General features: G+C 32.1%; 2 protein-coding genes across 2 annotated transcripts; both read left to right on the forward strand.

Moving 5' to 3' along the window:
- Positions 1 to 277: 277 nt before the first annotated feature.
- Positions 278 to 2,183, forward strand: LOC145814080 (protein FAR-RED IMPAIRED RESPONSE 1-like). Its single transcript, XM_082910606.1, has 5 exons — positions 278 to 1,277; positions 1,354 to 1,508; positions 1,591 to 1,677; positions 1,757 to 1,981; positions 2,085 to 2,183. Exons 1-5 carry the CDS (start codon positions 278 to 280, stop codon positions 2,181 to 2,183), a joined length of 1,566 nt encoding a protein of 521 aa, XP_082766732.1.
- A 6,397-nt stretch (positions 2,184 to 8,580) lies between these two features.
- On the forward strand, positions 8,581 to 11,286 carry LOC114279427 (pentatricopeptide repeat-containing protein At1g18485). Its single transcript, XM_028221668.2, has one exon. The coding sequence runs from the start codon at positions 8,622 to 8,624 to the stop codon at positions 11,034 to 11,036; it is 2,415 nt and encodes an 804-aa protein (XP_028077469.2). The 5' UTR covers positions 8,581 to 8,621; the 3' UTR covers positions 11,037 to 11,286.
- Positions 11,287 to 11,408: the final 122 nt, after the last annotated feature.

Genomic DNA, 11,408 nt, shown 5'->3' on the forward strand with positions numbered 1-11,408 from the left:
CCGATTGAGGAATGTATTTTGGGCAGACGCGAGGAGTAGAGCGGCTTGGCGTGAGTTTGGTGATGTAGTAACATTTGATACGACATATTTGGTTAATAAATATGGCATGCCATTTGCTCCTTTTGTTGAAGTGAACCACTATGGACAATCGATATTGCTAGGATGTGGGTTAATCTCAAGTGAAGACACAGAGTCATTTACATGGCTATTTTAATCTTGGATCACATGCATGTTTGAAAGCCCCCCGAGTGCAATAATCACATATCAAGACAAAGCTATGCCAAAGGCTATTGCGAAGGTTTTTCCTAATGCACGACATAGGTGGTGCTTGTGGCACATCATGAAAAAGGTGCCCGAAAAATTGAGAAAGTACAAAGAATATGAACCAATCAAATTTGAAATGCAAAATGTTGTTTATGATTCATTGACCAAAGAAGAATTTGAAAAAAGATGGGATAGGTTCATTGAGATGTTTGAACTTCAAAGTAATGTGTGGTTACTTGGGTTATATGAAGAGAGACATCGTTGGGTGCCAGCTTTTGTCAAAGATATATTTTGGGCAGGAATGTCAACAACTCACCGTAATGAAAGCATGCATGCCTTTTTTGATGGCTATATCAATTCGAAAATCACTTTGAAACAGTTTGTTAAACAGTATGAGAATGCATTGGCAAAAAAGATGGAAAATGAAAATCTTAAGGAATTCAATTCTTTTAACTCATGCATCTCATGTATAAGTCATTATGAGATAGAGAAGCAATTTCAAAGTGCTTACACGAGAGCAAAATTCAAAGAGTCCCAGCGAGAGATATTAGGAAAGATTTATTGTGATTTGACTACATGTAAAGAAGGTGGTGGCATTTCAGAATATACAATTGATGAATATGTCAAAGTTGGAGAGAGCCATCAATGTGCAACTTTCATTGTTGTTTTTAAGGATGATACAAAAGAAGTTAATTGCAATTGTCAATTATCTGAATTTAGGGGAATATTGTGCAAGCATCAAATCACAGTCTTCATGCATAGAAAGTTTGACCAAGTACCGGAGAAGTACATCTTGAGGAGATGGGATAAAAATGTTAAAAGGAGCCATATGAAAGTTCGGATTAGTTATGCCAATTTTTCTACCAAACCTAAAGCCCATCGATTTAATAAAATTTGCAATGCCTTTTATGAGGTTGCCGATTTAGGGGTTGAAACTGATGATAAGTATGACAAGATGATTGAACGGATACAACAATTGAAATGGGAGTTCACAGAAGTTGGAGATGTTTATGGTAGCAATAAGCCAAGATCTACAAAGTATTCATAATTGTTTTCCCTCATGTGGTGATGGTATAATAATTCCAAAAGAGAGTAAAGCCATTCTTGATCCATTGGCTCTTCGTCAAAAGGGGCGACCTCCATTGAAAAGAAAGCAATCCATCATTGAAAAAGTTGTTAAGAAAAAGAAGGAAAGAAATAAGAAGCAAAAGACCACCACTTGTAATAAGGAAAATGTAGTGAAGGTAATCAATATCATATATTTTTTTTACTTCTTTTATTGATTATTTTTTTGTTACTAACTTTTTATTTTTAATGCTTAAATAGGACTTTGAAGAGACTGAAAATGTTCATGTTACAACCTCTACTACGGGTTTTGGTGTGACTAGAACACAAGAGGGTTTTACCTTAGATGTAAGACACTTATTTATTTTAAATACAATTATGTCAATAGGATTAAAGTATAATGGATGCAATATTTTTATCAATGTAGGAGACTGAAATGCAACGGTCACAATATATTGGTGGAGAGAGTTACGCCTTTAATAGGGGATCATTAATGTGGTCGAACATGTCTGCCTATCCAAATTTTTCTGGGATACCTCCATATTATGGTCATCCAAATATGCTATTAGGTGGAAGATATCCATTTCAATCAAGTACAAGAGGACAAGGCTTTGACACGAACTCGATTTTCTTCAATGGTAGTGAATCCCAGGTACATAACATGCTCTCCATTTTATTTTATTTATTTTTATATAGATTATTAGGTACAATTTCTTAAAATATGCATCTTATACTTTCTATTATTTTTATTGTAGAGTAATATTCATCCATCTTGGAGAGCCTGTTATGATTTAGCTCCTACTTCCATGCCGTCACCAGAAGAAGATAAAGTTGAAGAGGGACCAAAGATTTGAAGTCAAAATTGAATGATGAAGTAAGACCAAAGATTTGAAGCATTTTATGATTTTGTATGGATGCTTCTTTTTGTTGCTACAATTTTTTTGAATGGATATGATATGTGATTAATGTACATGGTGGAAATACTTTTCCAGCTTTTGTTTTTAATTTGACTCTTGGAACAATCACATTTAGAATCTTAAATGAAGCTTCATAATTTGACAGATTGTAATAGTCTTAATTCATAATCTGAAATAGATTTTTGATCATTTGATCATCATTAATTTGGTGAGTGTTATTGCAGAAATTTCTTCAAGTTTCAGGATTGTTTAACCATAAATGTTGAACTCTTTTTCAATGTTAAAATATAAAATTTTGCAATTTTTCTGCAATGCTCAACTTTTCAATCAACCACCATCAACCACAAATAATAAACCAAGTAGCAACACAGACAAATTAACCACAAACATAACACCAAAATTACACAACTTCATTACAAAAAGATACATAATCATTTGATCTTGTTTTACATTCATAAGTTCATAGACACTGCTATTGATTACATACATTTGTGTACATTTTAAAGATTAAAAAAATAACATAAAAAAAAAATTGTGTACACTTTCATATAATGCCAAGCAATATTCAAAAAATATTTGGTTCATCTCCTAGAGTGAAGTCTCTAAACCATCATTCTTACTTCATTTACCATCTTTAGCATCTACTAGACCAACACCTCTATTAGAAACACCCAAATTAAAATGTCAAAAAATTGCATCTTGCATCAGCACATGTCAAGTACAATCTATCAAGCCTCTCTGCAAAATTCAATATTTGAACTAATGCTCGCCACTCTCATTTTTCATTGTCTATTCCGAAACTTTTAAGGTATCGACATTGTTTGATCTTATGCTACAGCATGGAATTTTTTTCTTGTTATCAAAAAAAAATAAAAAAATCAGTTGACATGTCATTTAATAAACAAAGTTACAATTTCTCAAAGGACTTCAACAACCACCTTGAAGGTGCCACTAAATAAACAAAGCTACCATTTTTCAGTTAATTTTCAACAAACAACTAGAATGCCTCAAAATAGGAAGAGAGAGGGAAACCCCCAAAAAAAGAAAAAAGGAAAAAAGGCACAAATCAAACATGATCCACAAATATTCAACTAGAAATGAAAGGTTGAACTCTAAAAATCAAAAATCCTAAAATAAATTATTACAAAAGGATGGAAATGAGGATGTATAGTTGAAATTAATAGTTGAGATGTTGATTTTTGTTGCTAAAAAAAAAAAATGATTTAGAAGCTCCTGGCATCTTTACAGAGAACAAAAAACTAGCTGGACTGAGGTTGAAAAAAACTAGTTGCAAATTATAGTGATTTATAATTTTAACAAGTTAGATCATATCAAAAAAAAAAAAAAAGTAGATCCCACAAATTAAAAACTAACTTGATCAACTTCTTCTTTCGACATAGGCTATTTTCTTCGGTGATGATTTTTTTTTTTTTTTTTCCTTCGGTGATGATTATGCTTTTTCAATGAACTGAAAGTCTGAAAGGAGTTGATGGGGTTTTGGCACCTTTTTGTTTTTTGTTTTTGTTTTTTCTTTTCTGCTTCTTTCTTTCTACCACGTGAGAGGAAAATGAGAATTGTTTAGTGGTGGGGCCCACTAATCTTAGGTGGCAGTCCAACTAGATTTTTGGTCATTTATTTGGTCATCTCTTTGGGGCCTGTAGCATTACTAGTTTTTAATAGTATTTTTAGAATTCTCTCATTAAGATTTATCAAATAAGATCCATATTGATTATAAAATTCTTCAAAAAAAATATTATTATTACTATCGAAATTGATGTAAACAGTAACATATTACTTTATCTCATAGTAACATATTATTCTGGTATACAGTAATATGTTACTCTGACAATATCGTCTAAAAAAAATGATATTTTACTTTGTCCTTACTCAATCATGCATTTCCTCCTTAGGGGTTTATGAAAAAAATAAATTCAACTATCATTTTCACCAAATAAAAGTCCAATAGATGGGTTTTGACTAAATTTTTCTATTACTATTGAATTAAAAAAAAATTCATGTAAATGGGATAATTATTGGGTATTCTTGGAACTGTAGCGTTGGTTGCATAGTGTTCAAAACTATTCACGTAACCGGGATAATTATTGGGTATTTTGAGAGTATGGTCACATGGTGTTTCATAATATTATAATTGATGAAGAAATTGAGATATTATGATTTTATATTGTATAATTGAGAAACATAAAAAGATATAATAAATGATTATTAGTGAAAGAATATGAATATGTAATACTCCAAAAAATACCTAATAATTTTCGTAACAAGTTATGAAAAATTTTACAAATGCAATATGATAAGTTATCTTTGCTAGGTAGAGAGAAGTGATTGTTGCAGTTTTAACATTACAAAATAATTTGAGACTACCCAATAATTTAATGTGTAAATGAATATAGAGATGGATTTAATCGTGGCTGAAGTATATCAACAAATCTCAAAATATAATTTTATGAACGATTTAATTTTTTCTTTTTTCTTATAAACCCAAAGGTCCCATTCAAGTGGAAATTACATAAACGAGTAGTCACTTACATGTTTGGGTTTAATTTTTTAGGAATAAAAGTGATTTTCTCAAAAGGTAAAATTACACATTTGGACAATTTGAACTATAGAAGTTTTGAATTTTCCCACATTCTAGAACAAATCACACATTACGAACAAAAACCTAACACTCTAATGTAGCACTCCAATAATGTAACACTTCAATCTAACACACTAAAAAACTCATTTGTATACTTTTCCAAAACGTAACAACGTAACACTTAAAAAAAATTCTTTTGTGTATTTTTTCCAAACATAACGCTCCAATGTAAAAAAAAAATTCTTAGTGTACTTTTCCCAAACGTAGCACTCCAATATAACACACAAAACAGTAAAAAAACTCCTTAGTGTACCTTTTTTTTTCAAATGTGACACTCACAGTTTGAAATTATATATTTGTTCAAAACTTACTAAAGAATACGTGCTCCTTTTGGAATGGTTTGAAGAATTTCACATTCTTTTTTTTTTTTTTTTAGTGTTACATTAGAGTGTTATGTTTAGAAAAAGTACACTAATAATTTTTTTTTTATGTGTGTTACATTGAAGCGTTACCTTTGGAAAAAGTACACTAAATAATTTTTTTGTGTGTTACATTAAAGTGTTATACTAAGGAATTTTTTTGTAGTGTTATATTGAAGTGTTATGTTTAGAAAAAGTACACTAATGAGTTTTTTTTGTGTTGCATTAAAATGTTACACTACGAAGTTTTTGTGTGTTACATTAGAGTGTTATACTAAGGATTTTTTTAGAGCATTATATTAGAGTGTTACATTTGAAAAAAATACATCAAGAAATTTTTTTGTATGTTGCATTAGAGTGTTACACTGAGGAGTTTTTGTGTGTGTTATATTAGAGTGTTATATTAAGAAATTTTGCTATGTGTTATATTAGAGTGTTACGTTTGAAAAAAATACACTAAGAAATTTTTTTGTATGTTACATTAAAGCGTTACAATAAGAAATTTTTTTGTGTTACTTTAGAATGTTTGTAACAATCCAGATTTTTAATTATTCTGTAAAATTTATACTAATATTATTTAATCTCAGTTCAGAAAATATATAATTTATTATATCTTATGATGCGTAATTTTATAAAATAATATAATTATTTAAAAGTTTAGGGATCAAAATATAAATAATAATAATATAGATAATATTAATAATAATAATAATGAGTGTGGTAGTAAAATAAATAATTTATTTTCTGTTGGTATATGGTAAAATGTAATTTAATTAAAAATTATTTTATTTATATAATTATATTAAAATATTGAATCAAAAAGTAATTATCTTAAATATCTATTAAGGATAAGAATAAATCTTTATAATTATTATCGAATCTGCCACGTATGCTCTCTCCCTCCTATAAAAGGGATGAAAGAAAAGAAAGAAGAAAGAAAGAGATAAAGAAAGAAAAGAAAGAAAAGAAAGAAAAAAAATAGTGGAAGGTGAAAGGATTTTTTATAGTGGAAAGAAAGAGTAAGGTGTTAAAGTTAAGGTGAGTTATATTATATCTTGAGTTACCAAAATGTATTTTACTTATATTTTGACTTACCAAAATCTATTTTACAGAAGTTATGTTTTATAAAGGTTTCAGTTACGTGGTTTTATTTCTGAACCCTATTTGCTTAAAAGGAAATCCATGGATATATTTGTTTATATTTAAAAAAATATTTGGCTATGACCTTATATAAAATTATGCTTTGTAAGTACCACCACGGGAGTCTCATGCCTTGGGGACTTAAATAACCATTGGTCTCTGTTTGACCACTTTGTGGTCCTCTGTTTGTCATGGATTCATTGACCTCTATTCTGTGCGGACCAAAGTGCTGTGCGAAGTTAAGTGCTATACTATTGTGGGAGCCACCTCTAGAATCTGTACGAGCCACCTCTTGAATCCGTACCTCTGTTGTGTGGACCAAAGTGCTGTGCGGAGCTAAGTGCTACACTATTGTGGGAGCCACCTCTAGAATACGTATGAGCCACCTCTTGAATCCGTACCTCTGTTCTGACTGTCACTTCTGTGACCTCTGTTCTGTTATGTTCTGTACCGTGGTTATGGTTATCTATTTATATAATGTCTGTATTCCAGTTTCTGCTACTAAAATGATTTATGTACCAAACTGAGTTATATAAATGTTTTGGCCTAATTAATTGTCCATGGTTATTTCGTGTCCCTTATACTCTTGGTATAATATTTCTCACTCTGCCATGTGCTTATAGTTGTTTACCAATTTTCAGGAATTAATGCACTTCAAAAATAGCTTTTTGGAAAGTCGGGCTGCGGAATAGACACACGTAGTATTTTTTTATGATATTATTTATATGTAAATATCGACCGTTTTGGTCAATATATTTTGTAATAAAAATATAAACTCCAATGATTATTTTGATACCCTTTTTTAAATATTACTTCCGCTCGCGTAATTTGATTTGTTTAAGAATTGGCCGTAGGTAACCTCAGTTACTGGCCATCACGATACTTAACCCTTGAGTACGGGGAGCGGGTCGTGACAATGTTATACTAAGTAGTTTTTTTAGAATTTTATATTGGAGTGTTGTGTTTGGAAAAATTATAGTAAGGAGTATTTTTTATGTGTTAAATTAGTGTTACGTTTGAATGTTAATTAATATCAATATTACAAAAAGGAACGAACATCACACCAATAACACCACAAACGGGATAACATCATCCACCTACAAATCACTCTACTAAATCTCCACAAAAAATATGTAAACGTAAAACTTACCTTACCTACGCACACCCAATATTAGGAAAAAATTCAAACAAAATCACACACATAAGGGCAAACAAGTAAATTTTCAAGCCTCAAAACAAAGAAATACGATACTTAAAATAAAAAGGACTAATTGGTTTAAAAAAAAAAAAAAAAACTTCTAAGACTAAATAGAATAACTTTTCTCCAAATGAGATTAATGAATAATTTTTTCCTTTAATCATAATGTTGATAAACAATATGCAATATACTAATAAATACTAATTATATTTTTTATCTTATTTTTTCACTATAAAATACACATGAGTCATTTATTTATGTGTGTCCCGTTATTAGAGAATTTTATTATACCCACCTCATATATATACATCCTTGATTATTCATTTTCTTCTTTAGTTATAGTAAGTTTTATTCTTTAGTTATAATATTATTTTGAGATATTTGGTTATGACTTTTTTTTGTTTAATTATATATTTTTTTTAATTATAGCTCATAAAATATGAAATTACATCATTATCCTCGTTATTTTATTTTCTAAATAAGACATAAGATATATATATATAGTATTACGTTTTTTGATCGGAATATAGTATTACTTATGTATATATATTCTAGTATGCAATGCTATATATATTATTATATTAGGTGTGACTTAAGTTTAATCTCTTAAAACATCTGTCACGTGTAAACTGAATAATATAAAATATAAAATAAAAAAAATCATATACTTACACACGTTCTTCACAATAGTTTAAGGCAATTTCAAATTTTGAAAATTAAATTTACAATTTACTTTTAAATTTAAATAATAATATGTTACATACGTAATGTGTGCACCGTTATCATATACATAAATGTTATATTTGGTTAGGATATTTAAAAAGAAATTTCAAAAGAAAAAAAAAATAGTTAAAACATGAATAAATATATGTACAATTTATCTAATTTTATACATTTTTTATTTATTTTCTTTTTAAATTTTTTCTCAAATTTCCTAACTAAACGTAACGAAAGTGTTTCTTAAATTCGCAAAAACAGGCATTGCCAACATCCTATGTTGTACTAGTTCAAAAAAAAATCCTATGTTCTACTCCTATGCTCGTATTTGCCGCAGCTTAACTCGTACCCTTTCAACCCAATGCAAACTAGTTCAAATTCAAACCCAAAACCAAAACCAAAACCCATCTCTCTCCCTCACAACCACCGCCGCCACCATTGTACAATGGACCGACCTTTCATCAGCCACCCAAAGCCACTCTTCTCTCCTCCCACTCTGCTCCTCCACACAATCCCTCAAACAAACCCAACAAGCCCATGCCATTGCTCTTCTCAAAGGACTACTTCCCAACTCTGTCTCCATCTCTGCCTCTCTCATTCTTCGCTACGCCACTTTCGGAGACCCATCAACTTCACGCACTCTCTTCCAACTCACCGTCCCGTTTTCTCGCTCCGCCTTCTTGTGGAACACTCTCATCCGAGCTTTCTCCATTGCTGGACTTCATGATGCCTTCGAAATTTACAACAGGATGGTTCAAAGTGGAGTTGAACCCGATGACCATACGTTTCCTTTTGTTCTCAAGGTGTGTGCGGACTATTCGGAGGTTCGGAAGGGTAAGGAGGTTCATGGGTTGTTGTTCAAATTGGATTTTGATTCGGATGTGTTTGTGGGGAATACCCTTTTGTTGTTCTATGGAGGTTGTGGTTGTTTGAGTGATGCAGAGAAGGTGTTTGATGAAATGTCTGAGAGAGACATTGTGTCGTGGAACACGATTATCGGGGTGTTTTCAGCTAATGGGTTTCATTCCAAAGCACTTGAATTGTTTCAGGAGATGAAATCAAGGTCTAGGTCTATGCCAAATGTTGTTGGTATTGTGACTGTTTTGCCAGTGTGTGCCGCATTGGAGGATGAAGTGACGGCGAGTGAGACTCATTGCTATGTTGTGAAGGTAGGTTTGGATTTTCAAGTGACTATCAGTAATGCTTTGATTGATGCCTATGGGAAATGTGGGAATGTGAAGGCTATGAAGCGGGTTTTTAGTGAAATGGTTGAGAAGAATGAGGTTTCCTGGAATGCGATCATAACTAGTTTTGCTTATAGACACAATAACAGAGATGCCTTGCACATGTTTAGGTTGATGATCGATGCAGGGATAAAACCAAACCCGGTCACTCTTTCTAGTATGATACCGGTGTTGGTTGAACTAGATTGTTTCCTTGCCGGGAAAGAACTTCATGGTTTTAGTCTAAGAATGGGAATGGAATTTGATATATTTGTCACCAACTCACTGATTGATATGTATGCAAAATCAGGGCACTCAACTGAAGCTTCAACTGTTTTTAACAACATGAATACAAGGAATGTGGTCTCATGGAATGCCATGATTGCTAATTTTGCTCAAAACAGTCTTGAGTTTGCAGCGGTAGGACTTGTTAGAGAAATGCAAGCTCATGGTGAGATTCCCAACTCTCTCACCTTCACAAATGCTCTTCCTGCTTGTGCGAGAATAGGCTTTCTTCGTGCAGGAAAGGAAATCCATGCTCAGTCGATTCGAAAAGGGTCTGTCTTTGATTTATTTGTCTCAAATGCTTTGATGGATATGTACGCAAAATGTCAATGCCTAAACATTGCTCAAAAAGTGTTTGACATTTCCCTTAGAGATGAGATATCATACAATATACTAATAGTAGGCTATTCCCAAACTAGTGACTGCTTAACATCTCTAACTTTTTTTTTGGAGATGGGACTGATGGGAATGATGCATGATACCGTTTCTTTTGTGGGCATTCTCTCGGCTTGTGCAAATCTCTCTGCTATCAAGCAAGGAAGGGAAATCCATGGATTCTTGGTAAGAAAGCACTTTCATACACATCTCTTCATTGCGAACTCACTTTTGGACTTTTATACCAAATGTGGGCAGATTGATCTTGCTAGAAAGGTTTTTGATCAGATCCCTCATAAGGATGTAGCTTCATGGAATACCATGATTTTAGGCTATGGCATGCTGGGCAAGTTGGGTATTGCCATCAATCTCTTTGAAGCCATGAAAAGGACAGGTGTAGAATATGATTCAGTTTCATATATTGCAGTTTTGTCAGCTTGTAGTCATGGAGGATTCGTTGAGGAGGGAAAGAAATATTTTGACGAGATGAGTGCTTGTGATATTAAGCCAACACAGATGCACTATGCTTGCATGGTTGATCTTCTTGGCCGAGCTGGCCTTTTGAAAGAGGCGGCAGAGCTTATTAAAAGCCTTCCAATTACACCAGATGCTAGTGTTTGGGGTGCTTTACTTGGGGCTTGCCGAATCTATGGGGATATAGAATTGGGGTGTTGGGCAGCTGAGCATTTGTTCAAGCTAAAGCCAGAGCATTCCGGGTACTACATACTTCTATCAAACATGTATGCAGATGCAGGGAGGTTTAATGACGCAGATCATGTTAGAGAATTGATGAAATCAAGAGAAGTGAAGAAGAATCCTGGTTGCAGTTGGGTTTGAAAGGAAGAGAGAAAATGGAGGGATAATAGGTGCTATTTGTTGAAACAGAGAATTTTTTTGTTATTTATTTTGTTTTTTAGATGTGATTAGGGTGAAACAGAGTGCACATTTGTGAACTTGCTGTAATTACTAATTATGCAACTGTCTATGCATTGCTTTTGAGAGTTGAGGCAGGACAGTTAAACCCATTGATTAATGGATATCAGTGTACAATATACTAAAATGTTATACAAATTATTTGTCCTAGCAACTGTGCTGATTTATTTCTGGTTTTAGGCGTTATATTTATTTTGTTTTAATGTTTTTTTTCACTGAGGGTTTCTTAACAGGAAGAAGAATCCAAATAAAATAAAATGCACATAAACATTAGTA

This window comes from Camellia sinensis, unplaced genomic scaffold (assembly GCF_055761805.1).
Source record: "Camellia sinensis isolate YWXY unplaced genomic scaffold, ASM5576180v1 Unanchor1, whole genome shotgun sequence".
Taxonomy (NCBI): Eukaryota; Viridiplantae; Streptophyta; class Magnoliopsida; order Ericales; family Theaceae; genus Camellia; species Camellia sinensis.

Coding starts and splice junctions, on each gene's coding strand:
- LOC145814080 (XM_082910606.1), top strand. CDS start 278: ATGCCAAAGGCTATTGCGAAGGTTTTTCCTAATGCACGACATAGGTGG. Junction 1,278..1,353: donor AGAAGTTGGAGATGTTTATG/GTAGCAATAAGC, acceptor TAATTCCAAAAG/AGAGTAAAGCCATTCTTGAT. Junction 1,678..1,756: donor AAGAGGGTTTTACCTTAGAT/GTAAGACACTTA, acceptor TTATCAATGTAG/GAGACTGAAATGCAACGGTC.
- LOC114279427 (XM_028221668.2), top strand. CDS start 8,622: ATGTTCTACTCCTATGCTCGTATTTGCCGCAGCTTAACTCGTACCCTT.